This window comes from Oncorhynchus mykiss, chromosome 7 (assembly GCF_013265735.2).
Source record: "Oncorhynchus mykiss isolate Arlee chromosome 7, USDA_OmykA_1.1, whole genome shotgun sequence".
In the NCBI taxonomy this organism is placed as follows: Eukaryota; Metazoa; Chordata; class Actinopteri; order Salmoniformes; family Salmonidae; genus Oncorhynchus; species Oncorhynchus mykiss.
In genome coordinates, this window is record NC_048571.1 from 13,075,245 (window position 1) to 13,102,277 (window position 27,033).

Here is a 27,033-nt window from a genome sequence, read left to right on the forward strand (position 1 = left end):
CCTAAAACACTTCCAACCTGCCACACTTCCCCCAACCCCAAACCATCTTTAACCCCCCCTGACCCCTTTGCAGTTTTCAGTTCTCCTTTAACATAACTCATAGGCTGAGCCTCTGCTGAGGTCAGTGAGGATGCCCTGAGTTAGCTTTTCAGTAAACCACAGTTGTCCTAGTACAATCCCTTATCCTCTTTCAGGCTTTAGGCAGAGTAAACCTATAAAACCACTGTCTGACAGTCAGAGGTAGACCTACAGGTAGAGGCATCAGAATGTAAAGGATTGCATTGTTGACCAAATGTAATTATTCACACAAGAGAATTTTGGTACAAAAGGATGAATAACCTTAGTAATTATTTTTCTTTATAATTCCATTCTTCGATCTAAACATATTGATGATGCTTCCATCATACTCTTCAAATAAAAAAGATAATCTACTACTGACTGTAGAGGGCAGTATAAGTAAATAGACTTCACTTCAGTAGACATAAGTACGGCATTTGCAACGAACAGTTCAGGGCAAAATGACAGTGTACTAAAACTCAACACTGACAGTGACAGCTAATGTGCCATCACCTTCGGAGCGTTCCAGTAATTTGCAATGGGGTAAAGCGCTGCGTAGACATCACTGATCTAAAACAGACTGTATGAGTCAAACTCGTTATCATGTAATCTCTTGGACAATCCCGAATTGCAGTGATCAGTGAAGCTGCGTTGCGACAGTTCTAAACCGGAAAATCGCATCAGCTGTTTTTCGTCCCCTTGACGTCATCTCCTTTATTTGATGTGCCACCAGCTCTATAACAGTACTTTCAGTTTTTAGTGAAATATGCATTTTGAATGTAATTTACTGAGAAATATTTGGTCATAAAACAACATAGCTACATTAGTTATTTAACTTTTGCTCATTAATTAATGACGAATCTAAGGAGCTTGCGATGAGATAGTAGCTAAGCGCTTCTGCTGGCTAGCTAGCTGAAAGCTAACGGAGGACCATAGTATATTTAGCTACAGTGACTGCTAGGTCCGAACTGCAAGTTGAAACAACTAACCTGGCGCGACTAGAACAAGTAAGATGCAGAAATCAGAGAAGAGCGATGGTGCTGAGGCAACGGTCGGTGTGCAGTTTACCGACCTTCCCAACGCCCTTATCGCATGCAAAGTAACTGAAGATGTTTTCAATGACCAAACTCTGAAGGTAAGGATGTGTGTTATGGTGGATCAAAGCAATCAACCAAAGCAAGCTTGCATTACATTACAATGGTTCCCTACTAAACAACTTAAACCTATTTATGTATGTGTGTGCGCGTGCGTGCGTGCGTGCGGGTGCGTGTGCGTGCGCTCTCAGGCTCATGTTCAATCCAAAGATAGTATTACATTCCACTCCTCCAAAGAATTGGCATCTTTCTAAAGATGAGTCTTAGGCTCCTAGTTGTGTAGTTCCAATCCACCACTCACACCCTCATCACACACATGGAAATGGTTCCCTTCCATCCCCTGCCTGATTCCATAGGGGTTGGAACAGTTCCATCAGCAAGAACATTACTAGATTTCCCCCCATAACCAGACCAGAATACAGGAAGCTTGGAAATACTGAGATTCTGTCCTAACTGGGAGAGCTTAGCCAAGGACAGATGCACACAGGCAAAGGTCCTAAGAGTGTTTATTTTACTGCTTCCTTTCCTTGTCTTCTTTCCTTCATGACCACTTAGCTAGCCAATAAGTGAAAGTGATATGGCACAAACATGTCTAGTTATCGCTGCTCCTCTCACCGATCTCTTGTCAGGGGTTTTGGCTGAGGTGGCTGTGACCTCTTTGTCAGTCAAATGAAGGCCACTGGAAGTAGACTGTGATAACACACTGTAATCGGAACAATGAAAAAGTGTGTGTGCTCTAACTAGGCCAGATGTCATTCAGGAGATCCTCCTGAACAACAGCAGGGAGAGAATTGGCAAGCAGGGGCCCTATTCAGTCAAAACCGTTTCTGGACTTTGAGGATATAGCCTAAATCATAAACAAAGATTGGTATCTTTAGTAAAATGCATATCTGGTACACACTCCCATTATCTCAGTCTCTGATAACATCTAGCCTTCCTGAGGTCAGGTGAATGTGTCACAGGGGCTGAGTTTTTGCGTTGGAAATCTGACTAATGTATTTTTCAGTGTACACAACATTCTTCCGCTCTGTGTAGGCTAGTCTTTGATTCAGAGAGAGTTTCCATTGGAGCTGGCAGGAAGGAAGGAACAGGAAGGACAGCAGTTATACGCAGGAAGAGATGAAGTTGAAAAGGGGAGAAACTAGAGACTTTGTTCTACGTAGTATTCCCACATCCACAGACTAGGCCTTATGCCTTGCAATTTGTTTAAAGCAAATAGAATAAATCCATACACTAGGGCTGTCCCGATAAAAACATTTATATTGGTTGACCGAAAGTCGTCCGTTCTGCATATAGTTGATTTTATTAAAACAAATTGGGTGTATATATATTTTTTTTCGAGTGATTGGAATTTTTTAAACTTATTTTTCCATATAGACGCACTCTATTTGTTTGAATAAAATCAATTATATGCGCTGAGCTTGTCTGATGCTTTAAGCTCATTGTTTGATGAAATAAGACACAGATGACTCAAGAGGAAGCCAGAGATCAACATAACCAGAAGAAAAAACCTTAACCTGACCCAACCATACTCCTGTAGTTGCTGGTAATAGGCTACACAAGGAGTCCACAACCTTTCTCATGAGCAATGTCAATTTATCTTACAATTTCTACCGATTTGCGTGCTAGTTATGGTTTTCAAATGCACTTTTTCATGGAACAGTTTCATTTAATTTAGAACAACATCTTTGTATCTCAAAATCATTGTCATGTGGTTAATCAAAATTCTATCCAAATCAAAAATAAAAATTATACAAACTTAAAATGCAAATTCTATTGCCATTGTAACTATGTAAAAACAGCCTACATTAAGCCAACAAATAAAAACATTGCAGCCTGCAGGTAGAAAATATAATGATAAAATAAATATCTTATAAATCACATTGGCTACGCATGGCCTGTCTGCAATGAACTTGAAACATTGTATCAACTATTAACTTGGGTCTGGCCCAGCTCACACTAGCAAACTTGCGACATTGTATAACATATTCTGGGCCCTCAGTTTCCTGTGCCAGTGAGCTCAGGACATACACAGCTGTAGGCTATTTGCACAATGGATAAGAAGTAATCAGGTAGGTCTATTTTATGACGTTTCCACTGGATAAGAGCATGACATTTTTCCCTTTCACGCTGAGTTGTTATCGAAAGGGAGAGAGCTGTAAAGATTTTTCAAATACACTACCGGTCAAAAGTTTTAGAACACCTACTCATTCAAGGGTTTTTCTTTATTTTTACTATTTTCTACATTGTAGAATAATAGTGAAGACATCAAAACTATGAAATAACACATATGGAATCATGTAGTAACCAAATCAAAATAGCCACCCATTGCCTTGATGACAGCTTTGCACACTTTTGGCATTCTCTCAACCTGTTACAGCTGGAATGCTTTTCCAACAGTCTTGAAGTTCTCACATACGCTGAGCACTTGTTGGCTGCTTTTCCTTCACTCTGCGGTCTGACTCATCTCAAACCATCTCAATTGGGTTGAGGTTGGGTGATTGTGAAGACCAGGTCATCTGATGCAGCACTCCATCACTCTCCTTCTTGGTCAAATGGCCCTTACACAGCCTGGAGGTGTGTTGAGTCATTGTCCTGTTCAAAAACAAATGATAGTCCCACTAAGCCCAAACCAGGTGAGATGGCATATCGCTGTAGAATGCTGTGGTAGCCATGCTGGTTAAGTATGCCTTGAATTCCTAAATAAATCACAGACAGTGTCACCAGCAAAGCACCTCCACACGCGTCTCACAAAAACACGGTGGTTGGAACCCAAAATCTCCAAATTGGACTCCAGACCAAAGGACAAATTTCCACTGGTCTAATGTCCATTGCTTGTGTTTCTTGGCCCAAACAAGGCTCATCTTCTTATTGGTGTCCTTTAGTAGGGGTTTCTTTGCTGCAATTCGACCATGAAGGCCTGATTCACACAGGTCTCCTCTGAACAGTTGATGTTGAGATGTGTCTGTTAGTTGACCAGCATTGCACTAGTAACCGAAAGTTAGCAAGATCTAATCCCTGAGCTGACAAGGTAAGAATCTGTCGTTCCTACCCTGAATAAGGCATTGTTCGTAAGCCGTCATTGAAAATAAGAATTTGTTCTTAACTGACTTGCCTAGTTAAATAAAGGTAAAATAAAAATGAAGGATTTATTTGGGCTGTAATTTCTGAGGCTGGTAACTAATGAACTTATCCTCTGCAGCAGAGGTAACTCTGGGTCTTCCTTTCCTGTGGCGGTCCTCATGAGAGCCTGTTTCATCATAGCGCTTGATGGTTTTTGCGACTGCACTTGAAGAAACTTTAAAAGTTCTTGAAATGTTCCGTATTGACTGAACTTTACGTCTTAATGTAATGATGGACTGTCGTTTCTCTTAGCTTATTTGAGCTGTTTTTGCCATATGGACTTGGTCTTTTACCAAATAGGGCTATCTGCTGTATACCCACTAGAGGTCGACCGATTATGATTTTTCAAAGCCGTTTCCGATACCGATTATTGGAGAACCAAAAAAAGCCTATACCGATGAATCAGCCGAATATTTTTTTAATATATATATATATATAATGACAATTACAACAATACTGAATGAACAATTATTTGAACTCAATATAATACATCAATAAAATCAATTTTGCCTCAAATAAATAATGAAACGTGTTCAATTTAGTTTAAGTAATATAAAAACAAAGTGTTGTAGAAGAATGTAAAAGTGCAATATGTGCCATGTAAAAAAGCTAACGTTTAAGTTCCTTGCTCAAAACATGAGAACATATGAAAGCTGGTGGTTTCTTTTAACATGAGTCTTCAATATTCCCAGGAAAGAAGTTTTAGGTTGTAGTTATTATAGGAATTATAGGACTATTTCCCTCTACACCATTTGCATTTCATATACCTTTGACTATTGGATGTTCTTATAGGCATTTTAGTATTGCCAGTGTAACAGTATAGTTTCCGGCCCCTCCTCGCCCCTACCTGGGCTCGAACCAGGAACACATCGAAAACAGCCACCCTCGAAGCATCGTTATCCATTGCTCCACAAATGCCGCGGCCCTTGCAGAGCAAGGGGAACAACTGCTTCAAGGTCTCAGCGCGAGTGCCGTCACTGATTGAAACGCTATTAGCGCGCACCACCACTAACTAGCTAGCCATTTCACATCGGTTACACCAGTCTAATCTCGGGAGTTGATAGGCTTGAAGTCATAAACAGCTCAATGCTTGAAGCACAACGAAGAGCTGCTGTCAAACGCTGTTCGATTGAATGCCTACGAGCCTGCTGTTGCCTACCACCCCTCAGTTAGACTGCTCTATCAAATCATAGACTTAATTATAACATAATAACACACACACACATATGAACCTTAGGTCATTAATATGGTCAAATCCGGAAACTATAATTTCGAAAACAAAATGTTTATTCTTTCAGTGAAATACGGAACCGTTCCGTATTTTATCTAATGGGTGGCATCCATAAGTCTAAATATTGCTGTTACATTGTACAACCTTCAATGTTATGTCATAATTATGTACAATTCTGGCAAATATATTAGTCTTTGTTAGGAATAAATGGTTCACACAGTTCACAACGAGCCAGGCGCCCCAAACTGCTGCATATACCCTGACTGCTTGCACAGTGACACAATTTCCCTAGTTAAAAGAAAGTCATGTTAGCAGGAAATATTAACTAAATATGCAGGTTTAAATATATACTTGTGTATTGATTTTAAAGAAAGGCATTGATGTTTATGGTTAGGTACATTGGTGCAACGACAGTGCTTTTTTTTGCGAATGCGCTTGTTAAATCATCACCCGTTTGAAGTAGGCTGTGATTCGATGATAAATTAACAGGCACCGCATCGATTATATGCAACGCAGGACACACTAGATAAACTAGTAAAATCGTCAACCATGTGTAGTTAACTAGTGATTATGTTAAGGTTGATTTTTTTTTTATAAGATAAGTTTAATGCTAGCTAGCAACTTACCTTGGCTTCTTGCTGCACTCACATAACAGGTAGTCAGCCTACCAACCGGAAGGTTGCGAGATCAAAACCCAAGCTGACAAGGTAAAAATCAGTCGTTCTGCCCCTGAACAAGGCAGTTAACTCACCGTCTAGGCCGTCTTTGAAAATAAGAATGTGTTCTTAACTGACTTGCCTAGTTAAATAAAGGTTTAAAAAAAACAACAACAAAAAACAAACAAAAAAAATCATCCACAATCGGTGTCCAAAAATGCAGATTACTGATTGTTATGAAAACTTGACATAGGCCCTAATTTAATTGGCCATTCCGATTAATCGGTCAGCCTCTAATACCCACCCTACCTTGTCACAACTGATTGGCTCAAATGCATTAAGAAAGAAATTCCACAAATAATTTTTAACAAGACACACATGTTAATTGAAATGCATTCCAAGTGACTACCTCATGAAGCTGGTTGAGAGAATGCCAAGAGTGTGCAAAGCTGTCATCAAGGCAAAGGGTGGCTATTTGAAAAATATAAAATAGATTTGTTTAACACTTTTTTGGTTACTACATGATTCTATATGTGTTATTTTATAGTGTTGATGTCTTCACTCTTATTCTACAATGTAGAAAATAGTGAAAATAAAGAAAAACCCTTTGAATGAGTAGGTGTTCTAAAACTTTTGACCGGTTGTGTACATTGAGGAACTATTGTCATTCTCAATTAATGTAAAAACAGACTTCGTTTGCTTACTGTTTTAGGTGACGTAAACATTACTCTGAGAAGCTCCACTTCTCATTAGTGGTGGTGCGTTAAGACAATCAGAAATACAATCAGATCGCCAAATGGGCACATTTATATGCCTACATTTGCACATAGGCCAGGTAGCATATAGGCCTACTTCAGTGCATAATCAGGTGCGCGTCCTTACTCAACGTTGACAGGAGCTCTCCAAACAAAGGAGAAAATAACAACTTGGCCGCGGGCGACCATCAACCAGTCAACTAATTGGGGTCAGCCCTACCACACACTGTTGCTTTTGTTCATGAGAACCAAGTGTCAACTCACCATGGGTCTACTACACACTACTATGGGCCATACAAACAGTACTATTGTGAGAAATGGCAAACAGAAGTCAATGCTGTATGGAATTTACACATTGTATGTTTAACATAGAGGCCTAGCTGGTGTGGTGACATTGGTGAATAGTGTCAGATTCAGCTGAAATGTATTTTCCTACTGATGGCCTCTTCCATGGAAGGGAGGGGGCAGAAACAGTGAGACAGGTGCTCAAACCAGAACAGCTGGTCAAGCCACACACACACACAGATCAATGATTGAATAATCAATTGGGCTTAGAAGGAAGTGAAACAGGGTAAAGGTCATAAAAACTTGACTGTTTGGAATAAAAGTGTTTTTCTTTTCAGAGGGTCACGTCCTTTAAGGAGCTTTGAGTCAGCTGAGAGATCATGTGATGGAATATTCCACTGTGTGCATCAACACTGTGTTCTCCTTTAGGAATGTTTGACAAAGACACACACCGTTTCCATCCTATTCAGATATTCATCTAGTTTTAAGACCTATCCCTGCCCTTAATCACGTAAACTGTCCTGTCCAAATCAGAATGGCTTCCCTCCTGCAGTAAGGGCCACACATTATTACAACAGGTCATTTTAATACAGGTCACCACCAGGGACTGGCCACACACGTGACACCCCAGAGGTTACCTCATGGAAACTGTGACCTGTACTGTCTTACTGTACTCACTGAGGGATTTGTGTGGTAGAGATATTTGATTCACAAAGCCTCAGGCCTGGAGAGAGAGCAGAGCAAGTAGTGTGTGTGTGTGTTCTTGCACGCTAGTGCCAGACTGCAGCTGGTAGACTTAAAGCTACATGATGTAACTTTTTTGGGCAAATCAACCAAATTCACATATAAATGTGAGTTATAGATCTGCCATTCACATTGAATGCAAGTCTAAGAAGCGGTATATCTGTTCTATGTGTGCTATTTCTATTCTTCCCGTTCTTAAGTTTTGTTTTTGCGTCTTTTACTTTCAGTTTTGCACACCAGCTTCAAACAGCTGAAAATACAATAGTTTTGGTTATAGAAAATATATTTCTCAGCAGTTTAGATGGTACAATGATTCTCTACACTTGTTTTGTCACAAACTGAAATTAGGCAAACAATTTAGAATTTTAGCAACCAGGAAATGTTGGAGCGATTTCTGCATATTGCACCTTTAAATACTCTGCCTGAGTACAACCTCTGTGCACTTGTCTCCCTCTACGCTGTGCTGGGGGGACAGAATCTCTTTGTTGTCTAGTCTTTGATGTAAAGGTGTGCATGCGTCTGTGCTGTCTGGTTTCTGGTGCTCATTATAGCTATCAGTGACACTTTGGTCTTTCCTGCTGTTTCTGCCACTCAGATCAGACAATGGTGGAGTGTTCTAGAATATACAACCAGTTCTGAGGTTCCACCTGTCACTGTCTGAGGTCACACTCTGCTGTTCTAGGTTCTGTCTTCTAGCCGACTGGCTTGTCAATCACAGCAAACGGCTAGTATGATTTGTTACTCACTACCTTTCATGTAGCAGCAGCTGGAGACAACATCTCAGACAAGAGTTGATGATCTCTGCATGCAGAATTCAAGTAGTGTTGTTAATAAGTGTCAGTTGAGGGTCCAGACACAATACCTCTATACTGTTAACTTGCATGTAGGCCTGTGGGTGTAGTCTTAAGAAAATGGATGTGTAGGCTAGTTTTAAAGTTTGTGGGTGTTGTATGGAAACATGTGCCTGCCTCCCTCTTCCTCCCTGCAGAGCAGCTGAGGTTCAATGTGAGTGTTTGTTGTTGTTAACCATCTCCAGACCTCTATCCCACCGTGTGTGTGTGTGTGTGTGTGTGTGAGGGTGTATGTGTGTTAACCATCTCCAGACCGTTGTCCTACCCTGTTAGTTAGTCTCATACACACCCACACTATCTCTTTCAGAGCCACTTTGCATAACACTCATTGTGTGTGTGTGGGGGGGGGGGGGGGGGGGGGGGCGGCGGCTCTCAGCCATTCTTTCCGTCCTCTCTGTTTTGGTTTCATATTCCTATTTTCCATTCCCTCACTGGAACATTTGCTTTCTCACACACACACACAAACTCACACACACAGAGATTGTCACTTCACTACTAACACACAAACAAGTGTATACTACATTTAGCACATACATTATAGACACACTTGCTTAGCCTTTACTTTAGTCTCTCTCTCTCTCTCATACATTTTTCCTCTCACAGCACCTCAGTGCTATTAATACCACTCCCATAAAAGCTTCTGTGTTATCAAGCCTCCAGCTGCATACTTTCCATAAGAACCAGTTGTCCTTCATCTCTCTCTCTTCTTCCCTTACTCTCCACACAGACCTCGGTTTTTCAGGCTGTCTCTCTCCCTTTTCCCCATGTACTCTGTGCTTCTGCCACCTCTCTCTTTTAGTCTCTCTCTCTCTCTCTCGTCTGTGTCTCTCTGTAGTGAAGCTCTTGGGCGTATTTATACCCACGACTGACGCTCAGCAGGCCAGAGTCAAGTGCCCCGATAAGCTGATTCAGTGTGTGTGTTTGGTTTTATTGTGTCAGAGTCATGGACCCAGTTTCTGATTTGCACATATTTTCCATTCACAACTAAGCAACAGATTTGTCATATGTTTTGTGTGTGTGTGAGTGAGAGAGAGAGAACAAGAGAAGAGTGAAGAGATTAACACTTCAGTCTGCTAAAGATTGATTTCGTTATTTTCCAGTCCTCTGTCTCGCTCTCTCTGTGTGTCTCACTGCCTCTCTAATTTGTCAGCAAAGGAGAGAGGGAGGGAAGAAAGGAAGGACACACCCCCTGTGTCAGCGGGTTGGCCGGGAGTGAATGAACCATGGAACGAAGGAAGAAAAGAGAGAGAGGGAGGGGCTGTGGTGTACGTCAGTAGTTGTGACTCTCATATAAGTGGCTGCAGAGAGAGCTGGAGACCAGACAGAAGGCTGTATTATATGAGACTTTTACAAATGCAGCCCATAGTCTCGTTGGAATGTTCTACAGCCTAGACGGAGGACTGTTTTCAGCTGTCGTGTAGCTGCCTGTCTCTGTCCTACAGACCTCACTGCCAAGGGTGGAACCTGAGAGCTAACTCTGGATCTGGGCTAGCTGCTCAGTAGCTAACTGGTTCCGGCTTGAACGTCACTGGACATTTTGGCTCTTCGTTTGTCCAGGACTGCAGGCTTTTACAGCTCTCTTAGAGGGGTGTGGACTGTACAAACAGAGAGAGAGAGAGAGAAGAGGAGGAAGTAAGGGAAACAGGAAAATATATATATATATATTTTTTGTTGGAAAGAGATCTCCCTCAACCCTCACGCTGGGGAAGGCGGCGCAACCCCCCCACACCTGTCATCTTCATCCCGGCCCCTCCTCACAAACTCTGACCTCCCGCATTATCAGGTGGAAAGGCCTCTGCCTCCCTGCCCTTCCCATCATGCACCTCAAGACCACCAAGTGTAACGCCTTCTGCCTGGTTGCCTCGGTGACCAACCAGGAAGTGTTTGACAGGCCTGAGTCCCGGGTAAGAAGGCTTTATATGTCGCCTCTGATCTGTCTCCTAAAACTGATCTAGGGTCAGATTCTGTAGCCTTTGAGGTCGATTGTAATGGTTAGGTAATCTGTTCCTAGATCTGTGCTTGGCTGCAGCTTGTGATCCATTCTCTCTGAACTAATCGTTCCAAACTGCTTTAGACCAATGAGATGCAGCGATCGTCATGGTCTGAGCTGAGCTCCTATCAGACCCCTGTCACACTGGGTCTTTCTTTAGCGACGGACCCCGACGCTCACCAAGTCCAGGCACGCACACAAGTTGAACGTGGTTGCCATGACAACCGGGCAGTGTTCCTCATTTTAAGGGGACAGTTTAGTCAAGCATTTTGCAGCAGCTATTTTTAGAAGGGCGGGGGTGGGTAACGTTAGGCCTGAAAGACTGAAGATATGAAACGAGGTTGGTGACAGTGTTTTTGGGAAAGGTACTTACAGTACAAGTCTTCATACACTTGAGAAATGTGCCTTTCAAATCACAATGCATTTAGCCTTTATGCGGTTTGGTTTTATTGTCATTGTGCCTGGACTGGTCTTGGGTTTTATTTCAATGTTTTACCCCTTTTTCTCCCCAATTTTGTGGTATCCAATTGTCCCATCGCTGCAACTCCTGTATGGACTCAGGAGAGGCGAAGGTTGAGAGCCGTGCGTCCACCAAAACACGACCCAACCAAGCTATACTGCTTCTTGACACAATGCCCGGTTAACCCGGAAGCCAGTCGCACCGATGTGTCGGAGGAAACACCGTACACCTGGCGACCGTGTCAGTGTGCATGCACCCGGCCCGCCACAGGAGTCACTAAAACGCTATGGGACAAGAACATCTCGGCCGGCCAAGCCCTCCCGTAACCCGGACGACGCTGGGCCAATTGTGCGCCGCCTCATGGGTCTCCCAGTCGCGGCCGGCTGCGGCACAGCCTGGGATCAAACCCGGGTCTGTTGTGACGCCTCTAGCATTGCGATGCAGTGCCCTAGACTGCTGAGCCACTCGGGAGCCCCTTGGTTTTAGGCTTTTTGTTGGGCTTCTCTCCCACTGCTGGTTCTCTCCCAGGCCACAGTCCCATAACTGTAGTTAATGTTTGTTAGACTATTATTATCTGTGGGATCATGGTGACTGAGCAGTTTTGAGAAGCATAGCCTATTTCTGGGTAAACAGACCATTATGTATTTAATGTATTACGTCATCCCATTACTAATGCTGTGTGGCAACATCACTATCTAACTCACCCTGTACCTTCTCTCTCACCCTCTTTCTCTCTCACCCTCTCTCTTTCTGTCTCGCCCTCTCTCTTTCTGTCTCGCCCTCTCTCTTTCTGTCTCGCCCTCTCACCCTCTCTCTCGCCCTCTCACCCTCTCTATTTCTCTCTCACCCCCCTCTCTCACCCCCTCTCTCTCACCCTCTCTCACCCCCCTCTCTCTCACCCTCTCTCTTTCTGTCTCGCCCTCTCACCCTCTCTATTTCTCTCACCCTCTCTCTCTCACCCTCTCTTTCTCTCGCCCTCTCACCCTCTCTATTTCTCTCACCCCCCCTCTCTCTCACCCCCCTCTCTCTCTCACCCTCTCTCTTTCTGTCTCGCCCTCTCACTCTCTCTCGCCCTCTCACCCTCTCTATTTCTCTCTCACCCCCTCTCTCTCACCCCCCTCTCTCTCACCCTCTCTCTCTCACCCTCTCTCTTTCTGTCTCGCCCTCTCACCCTCTCTCTCGCGCTCTCACCCCCTCTATTTCTCTCACACCCCCCTCTCTCACACCCCCCTCTCTCTCTCTTCTCTCTCTCACCCTCTCTTTTTTTTCTCTCTCCTCCTATAGGCCAGTTTTGAGTCTCTGTTCCGCTCCTTCGACCCGGACGTGAACTTCCAGTTCTTTAAGAGTTTCCGGCGTGTGAGAATCAACTTCAGCGATGCACTGGCTGCCGCTGAGGCGCGGCTCCGACTGCACAAGAGCGACTTCAACGGCAAAGAGATGCGCCTCTACTTCGCACAGGTAAAAACACGACTTCTGTACATCACCCAATGCCCCCATACTTTCAGTTACTTGGATCTTTTGGTAGTGGAAATATGCTATGCATTACAAATAATAGCTCCCAAGTGGCGCAGCGGTCTAAGGCACTGCATCACAGCGCTGGAGGCGTCACTACAGACCCATGTTCGATCCCAGGCTGTATCGCCGTGATCGGGAGTCTCATAGGGCGGCGCACAATTGGCCCAGCTTCGTCCGGGTTAGAGGAGGGTTTGGCCGGGGGGGCTTTGTAAATAAGATTTTGTTCTTAACTGACTTACCTAGTTAAATAAAGGTAAACAAATGATTTAAAAAACATGTTCATCACTATTTAGCTAGCAGCAGTGTTGGCACTGATTGATTTTATTGATCTACATTGAGCCTCTTGTCTCACTTTCCCCTCCCCTCCCCGTCTGCCCTGCAGTCCGTCCTCATAGGCAGTCCCCGCCTGGAGCCCCCTAAACCAGACAAACAGTTCCTGATCTCCCCCCCAGCCTCGCCACCGGTGGGGTGGCAGCAGGCCCCGGACGCCGTGCCCGTCATCAACTATGACCTTCTCTGTGCCATCTCCAAACTAGGGCCAGGTACAACACACACACACACTTGCTACAATGAGGATGGGAACCTAAAATTAGAATTGATTTTAATTCAATGTGATGGAATTACAGTAGCTGTCCTTTGTATTGCCATCAGTTTGATTGTGGCCAGTCCTACAGTGTTAACGGTCCTCTCTCCAACTCTAAATTAGGTGAGAAGTACGAGCTGCACACCGGCACCCCCACCACCCCCAGCGTAGTGGTCCACGTGTGTGAGAACGAGCAGGACAGCTCGGGGGGCGAAGACGACACAGAAGGAAGCACCAGCAGCAGCAACCGCCCCCCTCGCCCCAAAATCATCCAGACACGGCGTCCGGACATCACCCCCGGCGTCATGCAGTGAGCGGCAGAGAGAGGGGGCGCTCTAACATCCACAAAGCATGTCTCCCACATCTGCCTCTCAGAAGTCAATGACAACCTGGCCCTGGGAGGATGCTGTTGGGACAAGTAAAACATCCTCTCTAACACTAGGGGGAGTCGCCTCTCAAAGCCCTGCCTTTTCATGGAGAGAGAGAGAGAGAAAGGAAAAGAGAGCGAGAGACATTCATCTCTTATCATTTCACATTTAATATCTCTTTCGTCCTCCATTTGGAACAATATTAGACACTTGAGAGAAAGAGAAGTAGACAGAGAATAAAGAGCAAGGGATGTTTTGAATATTTTTGCTGTAAAAAAAAACGTTTTACTTAATTTGCTTTGTAACCGTTGTATATGGTCAGGCATGGTAGTGAGAGAGAGATGTTGTAGTCCTCTCTAGAGAGACACCGGGGGATCAACTTTCTTTGGATTCATTGTGATTTGTAATTCAGGACCCCGTAACAAACCCTGTCTATAGACTCATTTCCTACTGTGTACTGGATCCATCCTTTTCTTGTCTATAAGATGTGTGCGCATGCTGCAGTGGAGGCCGGCTCGTAATAATGGCTGAAAGGGCGCGAATGGAATGGCGTCAAACTATGTTTGATACCATTCCACCTATTGCGCTCCAGTCATTACCACGAGCCCGTCCTCCCCAATTAAGGTGCCACCAACCTCCTGTGGAATGCTGCCATCACTAGCTCAGCGATTTACAATGTTTGACTCATCAGGAGTACAAATTACATTCTATGTGATGACATCACAAACCTAATTATTATTCATGAATATTCTAATTCCTAATGGTCTTTACTCCAGGCCTAACATTTGTAAACAGAACACTTCAGAGTAACTTTCTTGGAATTCACTCCTTGACAGGTTAATTTGCTATGAAATGGACTTATTGTTCAATATGTCTCCAATAATGACTCATCTGCTTCCATAGCATTGAGATATGTTACTACAAACTCCCCTCCTAGTTCATCCTCCTTTGACAGAAATGGCTGCCATATCACGCTGATCACATGGGTCAGGGATGGCCTCCTGCATGGGTCTTCATAGCTTACTGTACATTTTTGCTGCACATCTTCCTGGCCAGTATGGCTGGTCTCACTTGACTTACACTGCTATTTTGGGGCTGACTGGGGGCCATTAGGGCTCTGAACTGCAGTTACTGTAGGAGGGTTGGTTGTGTGCGCTGCTATCAGAGAGAGAGAGGGGGGGGGTTCATAGGTTGTAGTGGGAGGCTTGTGTAGATGCACTGTGAAATGTTTAATGCATGCGCCATCACAGCACATCTGGAATGAAGTTATCCACCCCAGCAGTTTAGTTGCATTAGTCATTTAGCTACTTTTGTACTCTGAACTATTGACATTCATTATTATACTTTGAATAATAATCTAGTGAGTTATCATGTAATAAAGACTTCACCACTAAAGTCATGTGAATGTGTGGTTTGTTTTAATTATGTGTTGGTTTATTTTCAAATGTTCAACATAGGCAAGATCTGTCTGAAGCCACTTCACATTCTGGCCAATTGGTGGCACTTTGGTGGCACTTTGCTGCCTCCCTATGGTGACAGTTGGATGTGCACCCTTTCAAACTATCACCTTTACGAGTTAGTTGTCACAGGCACAAAAGTACAGTGAAATGCTTAACTTGTAAGCTCTACCCAACAGTGCAGTGCTCAATATCATAACTAATAATTAAGAAAAACATCAGAAATAAGAGGAAGCTATATAAACAGGGTCAGTGCCAATACCAAATTTACAATGTGCAAGGAGTTGAGCCATGTACAGCCACTAAGACTTCTCAGTCTAATAATACATTTGATTAAGTGCTTTTCACTTAATGGAGATAATCAGCAAGTAAAAAAAAAAAGCTATAAAATCATTCAAATAAGTACCAAAAGTACACTAATCATACAGACGAACCAGGGGGAAAAAGTCGACATGACTTTAGTGCTATAGTGTCTTCCTCATCTCCTTTATCAGGACGAATGAAATGCCCCCTAATGTGTAGTCAATAGACTGACCACCTCTCCATCACACCACTGTCTCCAACATTCAGCTCTATACATCAAATGTGACAAAGAAAGGCCACTCCAACAGAAACATCTGGTGGCTCTGAAGTTAAAAGTTTGTGTAAAAAAAAAGAATGACACCCGCAGCAATGTCCAGGACCCCAGGCCTGTTCTGGGTGAGTACTGTCCAACAGGAACTAGACATTCTCAACACTTCCTCCCCAGATCAGCCAATCAGAGTTCCGCCCCATCCTTGGAGCATGTAGGTCACCAGTCTGGTCAGATGACATACTGTAGTTCCTGGGAAGAAAGAGGGGAAATGTTTAGCTCAAACTGACCAATAACTACTGTACTTTAAGGCATCATACCCTTTGAAACACCCATTGTTATCTCCCAGTCTATATTGCTGACTGATTTCCAAATGGACTCATTTTGTATTGTATTCACTTTCACCTTTCATCTCCTCACACTCTCCCTTGTTCCTCCGGGTCAGTCATCCTTCTTGTTGTCCAGGAGCTCGTTATCCAGGAGCTCCTGCACCTGCTCCGCTATCCTCCTCTGCTCTGCCCTCTGTATCTTCAGCTTGGCCTCTTCCTTCTTAGCCTGATATATCTTCACTCCAGCGAAGCCCAGGCACAAGACCAGGGTCTTCAATGCCAGGATGTAGAAGAGCAGAGGGACATTGTCCAACGCCTGGAGGGAGAGAAAGGAGCAGGGCGATGAGAGAGAGAATGAGGCTGTGTGCTGTGTGTTTAGGTCATGAAAGCTCATGAATGTTGGTAATGTACAGGTTAATTCACTATAGAACAAATCTATAAAATATAAAATCAGCCATTCTTTGGCAAACTAGAGGGAAAGAAAATGAGTGCTTGTTTGACCAACAAAGTTGTCCGACTTAATATAATCCTCTGTCATGCCCAATTGCACAGTGGACCAAGTAGAGGACCAAGTCACTCTCCACCAGCCCCTCTTACCATCCCTCAAGGAAGGAACACTCTAGAACAACGGTTGTCAACCTTTTTCGGTTACTGTACCACCATCTGAATTTTGCTCTCCTCGGAGTACCCCTAAAGTACCCCCTCGTGCATTTTACCAGTAAACCTATGGTCTCATGAGCCTTCTCAAGTACCCCCTGTGGATTCCCTGTACCCCTTCTCAAGTACCCCCGCACCAAAAAGTCAAAAGACTAGAAGTCAGCTGACACCCAAACAGTCACCATAGTTGGCAGGACAGCTGCAACCATCCATATACTAGGCCTGTCTTCTGTCTGTCTGTCTCTCACACACACCTCAAAACAAATTAGCTGATCTTTCTATAATTAGAACCTGTCAGTTCAGTTACTTCTAAAAGTCAGCTCATTTTACATCTGCTTCTCAGCGCAATGCCTGCTCAAGACGACCCTCGTGAACTAGACCACATAAACGGTGCTGCGTAGGCTGCAGTATTTATAGCAAGACTATCCTAAAAACGTTGCATATGCGTCACTGTACAAAGCACTCATAACAATGTAGCTAACCAACAACAGAGAATAAAAAATATCTTAAAACGTAACACTGCACTGTCCATGCAAATAGCAAGTGTCACTATCAAGTCACAACAACATTGGAGAGGATGGGCAGCTTGCCAGACATCAACGACCTCGTAGCGAAATAAGGGACGATTTATAGAACACAATACAACATGGGATGCTCAGCATATGTTAATTGTTACTAATGAATAGACTTTTATTAATATATCTGACTTACCTTCCAGTTGATCATGTGGTCCATGTCTGCTGTAATGTGACGTTGGACGGAACAGTGTTAAGAAAGTGGCTTTGGGTGAAGTTTCCCCTAGCACAGATATATGTAGCACTGCTCCGGGAAGAAGGAAAGTATAATGTGTTACTTTTAGAGGCGGGGCTTAAAACATTCTACCAATAAAAACGCACAATTTGTTTGATGTACATTATTTCGACCAATCGTCATCTAAAAATCGTAGAACAAACCGGTAGGTTAGCCAATGAATGGGCGCTGAGAGTTTCACGGGAAACATGTTATGACGAATGGAAAAGAACCGTCTAGAAGTGACTCCAAATATATTCTTACTTCTTACTATAAAGTTACAACCTTGTAACGGGGTTTGCTAATCTGATTAGCCATGTTATTATTGCTGAATCAGATTAAATGTAGACCTACTCCATCACCAATTATGGATTTAACCGTTCGAGTTTCACACACTTTGTTGTACTTCTAGCCAACATCTAGCTATAGACACCGCCATACAGTTCAAATTATATTTATAGCCTATTATAAACCAGGTAGTTTGGGACCAGGATGCTGATTGACAGAAACAGCCTTTCAGCTGTGTGTATACCAGACAATATACCATGGGTATGACACAAAATGCTTGTTAATTATGTTGGTAACCAGTTTATAATATGAATAAGGCACCTCAGGGGTTTATGGTTTAGGCCTATGGCCAGTATATACTACCACTGCTAAAGGCTGTGTCCAGGATCTCCACTTCACGTTGTGCGTAAGAACAGCGCTTAAGGGGGTATATTGGCCAATACCATACCCCCTCGGGCCTTACTGCTTAAAGATATGCTGTGTTCTATGGAAAACAATGTTGGCTATTTGAGGTCAAGCTACTATGACAATGCAGTATTGTTCAGTATCCTCTAGAGGGCGATCAATTACCTCTCTATCAGTCTGTTGCGTAGGGCGTTTATACTCCTAGGCACAGATCTCAAATCAGCTCATGAATCCAAAATCAAAACCTTAACCATTACGACCAAAACACCAAACTGACCTTAGATCAATGTCTGGAGCGGATCACTTTTGTCAGGGCAGTGATCATTGTTGGTCACCACCCTGACAAAAGTGATCCGCACCAAGGCGCCCGTGTCTTCTTCTACATGCCAGGATGGAGAAGAGCAGAGGGACATTGTCCAACGCCTGGAGGGAGGGAGAGAAAGGAGCAGGGTGATGAGAGAGAGAGAGAATGAGGCTATGTGCTGTGTGTTTAGTTCTACAAGAAAAAGTTACAGAGGCTCATGAATGTTGGTAATGGTTCATTCACTATAGAACAAATCTATAAAATATAAATCAGCCATTCTTTTTTTTTTATTTAAAATTTATTTTTTTAATTTTACCTCTTTTTCTCCCCAATTTCATGGTATCCAATTCCCGTACAACTCCCGTACGGGCTCGGGAGAGACTAAGGTTGAAGGCCATGCGTCCTCCGATACACAACCCAACCAAGCCGCACAGCTTCTTAACACAGCGCACATACAACCCAGAAGCCAGCCGCACCAATGTGTCAGAGGAAACACCGTGCACCTGGCAACCTTGGTTAGCGCGCACTGCGCCAGGCCCGCCACAGGAGTCGCTGGTGCGTGATGAGGCAAGGATATCCCTACCTGCCAAACCCTCCCTAACCCGGACGACGCTAGGCCAATTGTGCGTCGCCCCACGGACCTCCCGGTCGTGGCCGGTTACGACAGAGCCTGGGCGCAAACCCAGAGTCTCTGGTGGCACAGCTGGCGCTGCAGTACAGCGCCCTTAACCACTGCGCCACTCAGGAGGCCGTAAATCAGCCATTCTGTGGCAAACTAGATGGAAAGAAAATGAGTGCTTGTTTGACCAACAAAGTTGGCCTTTCAAAGTGTGTTACATTATGGTTATAAAAAGACTTGACTACATGTCGACTGAATTAACTTGACAAAAATCTGTTTTTTATGAAGTCGCCCTTCAAGTCGCTGCAGTTGCTTCTCACCAACTGCACCATGCAGCCATCACCTGGATTTTGGGAAGCGCTATTTGTCAATCAATGGTTTTTTTGACCCACGTGAACATGGCCAAAGACCTGACTGAAACAGGAACCAACATTGCCAGGATTCTAAAGCTACAGGGGATACAAATGAAAGTCTCTCTAACCAATGAAAACATGTTATGTTTTCCTTTTATGAGTGTGTGATATGTGTTAGAGTTAGAAAAGTTTATTTTGATATTTATTTTAAAAAATTCAATAAACAATAGAAGCTATGTTGACACTGCCATATTGATATGAGCCTTGCTGTTGGAAAACCCTTACACTGTATGACCTTCGGGTGTCGCAGGTGCACCTACCCCCAACTTCACACTCCGACTTTCGTCTATAGTCGGCTTCGTTAGGCTTAACGCTCAAACACACGTGTGTATGTACATTTGTAATGGCTGTGTTCGAGAGAATCAAAACCGTAAATTGTGACTGACTGATATACAAATAATAATACGTGTTATTTCTGATGTAAGGTGATTTGTAGATCAGTCAATTAGCAGTCACCTGCAGTCGTTTTGATGCTCTTGAACACGGCCAATGTATCACCCCCTTTCCACATCTGCACTGATCTGAAAATAACTAGACAGGTGGAAAGAAAAGGAAATAGTCTTGTAACCTCTAACCCCTTCCTCCACCTCCTTCCATCTCTCCCCGGGCCACGCCACCCAATGGGCTGACAGGGCGCAGAGCCTGCTGGGAGAAACAACACAGGATTCTGGGAAAAGCAGAGGGAGGTCTTTTCTTCTTAATGAAAACACCACCTGTGTCTCTCTTTATACAGTAGAATATCTGGGTATCAAAGAGGCCTTATTTGTTTAAAGATGTTTTTTTTGTTGAGCGGTTAGATGTGAAAGTGTTTGTTTGCTTTCTAGTCGTCTGAAGAGTGCAGGAGAGAAACACTTCCCTGCTGAGGACACACAGCTGATGGGGGAGGATGGATATACGCACGCACGCACGCACGCACGCACGCACGCACGCACGCACGCACGCACGCACGCACACACACACACACACACACACACACACACACACACACACACACACACACACACACACACACAGAAGTAAACCAGGTGTACACACACCTGGTGTCAAGTATGTTCCATGCTGACAGGCAATCCCCCATGACCTGTGCTCAGCTGTAAGGTCAAAGGTAAATAGGTCCACCAGTCATGAGATAGCATCATCATGGCTCTTGTAAATGTTAAAGAGATTCAGCCAAACATGGCTCCCTACCCAGGATTCCATGCCGCTCCCTACCAGTACTCTAAAGGACTGGTCATTCACTAGCAATGTACTTGGCAACATGATATGCCAGAGACAGAACAGTGATATGACGCCCACTTGGCAGCCAGTTACTTACTCTGACCTACTTTCAGTTAAACCACAGGAGTGTTATTTACTCTGACCTACTTTCAGTTAAACCACAGGAGTGTTATTTACTCTGACCTACCTTCAGTTAAACCACAGGAGTGTTATTTACTCTGACCTACCTTCAGCTAAACCACAGGAGTGTTATTTACTCTGACCTACTTTCAGCTAAACCACAGGAGTGTTATTTACTCTGACCTACTTTCAGCTAAACCACAGGAGTGTTATTTACTCTGACCTACTTTCAGTTAAACCACAGGAGTGTTATTTACTCTGACCTACCTTCAGTTAAACCACAGGAGTGTTATTTACTCTGACCTACTTTCAGTTAAACCACAGGAGTTTTAGTTACTCTGACCTACCTTCAGTTAAACCACAGGAGTGTTATTTACTCTGACCTACTTTCAGTTAAACCACAGGAGTGTTACTTACTCTGACCTACCTTCAGCTAAACCACAGGAGTGTTATTTACTCTGACCTACTTTCAGCTAAACCACAGGAGTGTTATTTACTCTGACCTACCTTCAGTTAAACCACAGGAGTGTTATTTACTCTGACCTACTTTCAGTTAAACCACAGGAGTGTTATTTACTCTGACCTACCTTCAGTTAAACCACAGGAGTGTTATTTACTCTGACCTACCTTCAGCTAAACCACAGGAGTGTTATTTACTCTGACCTACTTTTAGTTAAACCACAGGAGTGTTATTTACTCTGACCTACCTTCAGCTAAACCACAGGAGTATTATTTACTCTGACCTACTTTCAGCTAAACCACAGGAGTGTTATTTACTCTGACCTACTTTCAGCTAAACCACAGGAGTGTTATTTACTCTGACCTACTTTCAGTTAAACCACAGGAGTGTTATTTACTCTGACCTACCTTCAGTTAAACCACAGGAGTGTTATTTACTCTGACCTACTTTCAGTTAAACCACAGGAGTTTTAGTTACTCTGACCTACCTTCAGTTAAACCACAGGAGTGTTATTTACTCTGACCTACTTTCAGTTAAACCACAGGAGTTTTAGTTACTCTGACCTACCTTCAGTTAAACCACAGGAGTGTTATTTACTCTGACCTACTTTCAGTTAAACCACAGGAGTGTTACTTACTCTGACCTACCTTCAGCTAAACCACAGGAGTGTTATTTACTCTGACCTACTTTCAGCTAAACCACAGGAGTGTTATTTACTCTGACCTATCTTCAGTTAAACCACAGGAGTGTTATTTACTCTGACCTACTTTCAGTTAAACCACAGGAGTGTTACTTACTCTGACCTACCTTCAGCTAAACCACAGGAGTGTTATTTACTCTGACCTACTTTCAGTTAAACCACAGGAGTGTTACTTACTCTGACCTACCTTCAGCTAAACCACAGGAGTGTCTAAAGACCACCATGATTACAGATAATCCTGAATGGATCGTCAATAATGATGAGTGAAAAAGTTACAGAAGCACAAATTTCATACAACCAAGACGTGCTAACCTCTCACCATTAAATCATAACAGGGGAGGTTAGCATTTATAGGGGGGGTATGATATTTGTGTGTCTGTAACTTTCTCACTCATCATTATTGACGATCCATTCAGGATTATCTGTAATCATGGTGGTCTTTAGAAACATTTTGTATTCTTATTTACAATAAAATTACTACAAAATGACAGAATACAGGGCCAAATACTTTTTACTACTTTAATACTACTTTAACTCACCTAAATAACAAACTGACCTTGTTTAACAGCTGTGTGTGTGTGTGTGTGTGTGTGTGTGTGTGTGTGTGTGTGTGTGTGTGTGTGTGTGTGTGTGTGTGCGTGCGTGCGTGCGTGCGTGCGTGGGTGCGTGCGTGGGTGTGTGTGTGTGTGTGTGTGTGCGAGTATGCGTGTGTATCAATAGGCAGTAATGCAATGCATCATAGGACCGGAGATAATTACATTTCTTGCTTGAAGTCACATGGAAATGAAGTGTAAAACAAGTACACACTGTACTTATGTTCGCTGCATGCTACATTGGTTGCATATGGTGGTGAGTGATCATATTTGGAGAGAGGTGAAAAACCATTGATAATGTCTGCACCGCATGATTGAGCATTGATTTCATGTAAAGTTGACCTATCCTTCACATGAGCTTTGACATCTAAACTTTTCAATGTTTTTGTCATCTGTATGGATGGAGTCTATATATGCAGAGGAGAATACTGTATGGACCACAGTATCTGCCTCAGACAGTGCTGCAAGCTACATCTGAGAATATGGACCACAGTATCTGCCTCAGACAGTGCTGCAAGCTACATCTGAGAATATGGACCACAGTATCTGCCTCAGACAGTGCTGCAAGCTACATCTGAGAATATGGACCACAGTATCTGCCTCAGACAGTGCTGCATGCTACATCTGAGAATATAGACCACAGTATCTGCCTCAGACAGTGCTGCAAGCTACATCTGAGAATATGGACCACAGTATCTGCCTCAGACAGTGCTGCAAGCTACATCTGAGAATATGGACCACAGTATCTGCCTCAGACAGTGCTGCAAGCTACATCTGAGAATATGGACCACAGTATCTGCCTCAGACAGTGCTGCAAGCTACATCTGAGAATATGTGAATAAAGACTTGAATAAAAGGAGGGCAGGATATGGATGTGTGACATTGGTACTTTGACAACTTGAGTTTTGTCAGTCTCTGGAGAATCATTCTATTTGAGAGAGAGAGAGCAAGAGAGAGCGAGTGGGAGTGTGAGAGAGAGAGAGAGAGAAGAAATAGGGAGAAAAAGAAAGAAAGACAGAAAGAAAGAAAAAGTGGGAGAGAGTGAGAGAGAATTACAGGGGAGACGTTCATTGTGATCCACGGTCGGACCCTGAGGCTCTAGTTTCCATGGTAACGCTCTTGCGGGGTGTTTGGTTAAGGGTGTTAGGATGTTGTTCATACAAAGAAGCATGGAGACGTGGTTATTTTACCATAGAAGGACAGGAACAAGGGGATACAGTGGAGCCCTTTTCCCATAGACATTTCAGAGGTCTTTTTTATACGGTGCATTCAGAAAGTATTCAGACCCCTTCAATTTTTCCACATTTTGTTAAGTTACAGCCTTATTCTAAAATGGATTAAATAAAAATAATTCCTCATCAATCTACACATAATACCCCATAATGACAATGTGAAAACAGATTTTTTGAAATAAAATAAAACCAGAAATACCTTATTTAAATAAGTATTCAGACCCTTTGCTATGAGACTCAAAATTGTGCTCAGGTGCATCCTGTTTCCATTGATCATCCTCGAGATGTTTCTACAACTTGTTTGGAGTCCACCTCTGGTAAATTCAATTGATTGGACATAATTTGGAAAGGCACACACCAGTCTAGATAAGGTCCCACAGTTGACAGTGCATGTCAGAGCTAAAACCAAGCCATGAGGTCGAAGGAATTGACCATAGAGCTTCGAGATAGGAATGTGTCGAGTCACAGATCTGGGGAAGAGTACCAAAACATTTCTGCAGCTTTGCAGGTCCCCAAGAACAGTGGCCTCCATCATTCTTAAATGGAAAAAGTTTTGAATCACCAAGACTCTTCCTAGAGCTGGCCACCAAAGTGAGCAATCAGGGGAGAATGGCCTTGGTCGAGGAGGTGACCAAGAACCCGATGGCCACTCTGACAGAGCTCCAGAGTTCCTCTGTAGAGATGGGAGAACTTTCCAGAAGGACAATCATCTGCAACACTCCACCAATCAGGCCTTTATGGTAGAGTGGCAAGACAGAAGCCACTCCTCAGTAAAAAGCACATGACAGCCTGCTTGGAGTTTGCCAAAAGGAACCTACAGGACTCTCAGACCATGAGAAACAAGATTCTCCGGTCTGATGAAACCAAGATTGAACTCTTTGCCCTGAAGAGGAAACCTGGCACCATCCCTACGGTAAAGCATTGTGGTGGCAGCATAATGCTGTGGGGATGTTTTTCAGCGGCAGGGACTGGCAGACTAGCCAGGATTGAGAGAAAGATAAAAGGAGCAAAGTGCATAGAGTTCCTTGATGAAAACCTGCTCCAGAGCTTTCAGGACCTCAGACTGGGGCGAAGACAACGCAGGAGTGGCTTTGGGACAAGTTTCTGAATGTCCTTGAGTGGTCCGGCCAGAGCCCGGACTTGAACCCGATCGAACATCTCTGGAGAGACCTGATAATAGCTGTGCAGTGACGCTCCCCATCCAACCTGACAAAGCTTGAGAGGATCTGCATAGGAGAATGGGAGCAACTCCTCAAATACAGGTGTGCCAAGCTTGTAGCGTCATACCCAAGAAGACTCAAGGCTGTAATCGCTGCCAAAAGTGTTTCAACAAAGTACTGAGTAAAGGGTCTGAATACTTATGTAAATGTCATATTTCATTTATTTTTCAAAGTTTGCAAACATTTCTAAAAACTGTTTTTGCTTTGTCATTATGGGGTATTGTGTGTAGATTAATAAGGGGGGGGACGATTTCATCCATTCTAGAATAAGGCTGTAACGTAACAAAATGTGGAAAAAGTGAAGGGGTCTGAATCCTTGTATATGAACATATGTACTTGAGTGCATTTGTGTAGGTAGCTGCATGTAGGTGGATGTACATATGTATATATCTTACTCTTTCTCCTAAAGCAGTGATATTGATGGATTTGAGCCAAGTATGTTGGTTGGGTCAATAGTAACCACACACACACACACACACACACACACACACACACACACACACACACACACACACACACACACACACACACACACACACACACACACACACACACACACACACACACACACACACACACACACACACACACTGGGCTATTTACAATCATCCCTGAGGCACCGAAGCCTCTGATATTAAAAGAGCAGGTCAAAGGTGAAAAAACAACCTCCAACCTCTCCAGGTGAACAGTAATCCAGATGTTTCTGACACTGATGTTCATAACCTTTTTGGATTTCTGTTCACGGGAAAGATGCTCTCACACACACTCACAAACACACACATGCTCACACACATGCACACACAAACACACTGCCTCGCACTTGCTTGTTTGTGTTCCATTATTAATGTGCCTGGCTTAGATCTCTCATAGCTCAATGAGTACCAGTGGGAGAGATAAGGCTGTTGATGCTGTGTGTTGTCTTAGTAGTTAGTATCGTTGTTAGCTGTGTGAGACAACATGCTAGCTTTCATTCGCCACAGTGTATTAGCTGTGATATAATGACATGGATGTGTCATTGGTTGGTGTTAACTGAGGTAGAAGACTGCTCGCTAACTAGCGATGTTAGTTAAAGTAGGCAGAAGCTTCTGACAGAGGGCAGAGAGGATAGGGATGGAGAAAGAGAGGAGACAAGTGAAGAGGTACAAAGAAATGAGAGAGGAGAGGAGACAGGGAGAGAAAGAGTGTGTGAGAGAGAGAGAGTAGGAGAGAAGAGAGAGGAGGAGAGTTGATTGAGCTCTCTACTCGTCCCCAACATCTGTCGTCCCTCCTCTCTCATCGCCGTGGAAACGCCAAAAGCAGCCTCCTCAATGTGAGGATCCTTTTATCTCTATCACCAGGTGTCTCTCCCACACACTCTTCTTCTTAATATACACACTCATCTTCTTCTTCTTCTATTCTTACAAATGAGAAGGAACAGTGTAGGTGTTCTGGGACCCAGAGGATTTGAACCCCAGACTGTCATCCCATTGAGCCAATGGCTCAGGGAGCCAACACAAGTGTTTATATCTCAGGTTAGGCTCCTCATAGTTCACCCAACCACTCCTTGTTCCTGTCAGACTGCTGGTTTTCAGTCGGTTAGGAAAAGGTTAGTTGCCTCCCTGCTTGTAACCAACACCTCACACATTCAATTCACATGGTGCCTGCAAGGATGTTCAATTCACATGGTGCCTGCAAGGATGTTCAATTCACATGGTGCCTGCAAGGATGTTCAATTCACATGGTGCCTGCAAGGATGTTCAATTCATATGGTGCCTGCAAGGATGTTCAATTCACATGGTGCCTGCAAGGATGTGTGTGTGTGTGAACCAGTGAGTCGCAGCAGTGAATAAGAAGACATTGATTGCTCTGGCGTCCTCCTAACCTAACCCCGACTGCTGTGTTGTGCTGCAACTTGTTCACCTGTGTCTCTGCCAAACCTCTGATCTTTAAATCACCTCAATCTCCTC

At 43.7% G+C, this 27,033-nt stretch overlaps 2 protein-coding genes across 4 annotated transcripts; one reads left to right on the forward strand and one right to left on the reverse strand.

The window, feature by feature from the left end:
* The first annotated feature begins 735 nt into the window (after positions 1-735).
* On the forward strand, positions 736-15,107 carry LOC110527329 (calcipressin-1). Of its 2 annotated transcripts, none has more exons than XM_021608527.2 (4): positions 736-1,192; positions 12,531-12,704; positions 13,144-13,303; positions 13,468-15,107. In XM_021608527.2, exons 1-4 carry the CDS (start codon positions 1,070-1,072, stop codon positions 13,656-13,658), a joined length of 648 nt encoding a protein of 215 aa, XP_021464202.2. In that variant the 5' UTR covers positions 736-1,069; the 3' UTR covers positions 13,659-15,107. The 2 variants fall into 2 exon arrangements, with proteins under 2 accessions (XP_021464202.2, XP_021464203.2); XM_021608528.2 differs by lacking the exon at positions 736-1,192 and adding an exon at positions 10,002-10,700.
* A 1-nt stretch (position 15,108) lies between these two features.
* On the reverse strand, positions 15,109-17,590 carry cu051 (CU051 protein). 2 transcript variants are annotated; one of them, XM_021608242.2, is made up of 3 exons: positions 17,438-17,590; positions 16,146-16,385; positions 15,109-15,992 (listed from the first exon to the last, which is right to left on the reverse strand). In XM_021608242.2, the coding sequence occupies exons 1-2, from the start codon at positions 17,459-17,461 to the stop codon at positions 16,182-16,184; spliced, it is 228 nt and encodes a 75-aa protein (XP_021463917.1). In that variant the 5' UTR covers positions 17,462-17,590; the 3' UTR covers positions 15,109-15,992; positions 16,146-16,181.
* Positions 17,591-27,033: the final 9,443 nt, after the last annotated feature.

Excerpts from the sequence above, each read along its gene's own strand:
- cu051 (XM_021608242.2), bottom strand. The coding sequence starts at position 17,461 with ATGGACCACATGATCAACTGGAAG. Across the intron at positions 16,386-17,437 it reads ACCACATGATCAACTGGAAG|GCGTTGGACAATGTCCCTCT; the intron begins GTAAGTCAGATA and ends CTCTCCCTCCAG.
- LOC110527329 (XM_021608527.2), top strand. The coding sequence starts at position 1,070 with ATGCAGAAATCAGAGAAGAGCGATGGTGCTGAGGCAACGGTCGGTGTG. Across the intron at positions 12,705-13,143 it reads TGCGCCTCTACTTCGCACAG|TCCGTCCTCATAGGCAGTCC; the intron begins GTAAAAACACGA and ends TCTGCCCTGCAG. Across the intron at positions 13,304-13,467 it reads CATCTCCAAACTAGGGCCAG|GTGAGAAGTACGAGCTGCAC; the intron begins GTACAACACACA and ends ACTCTAAATTAG.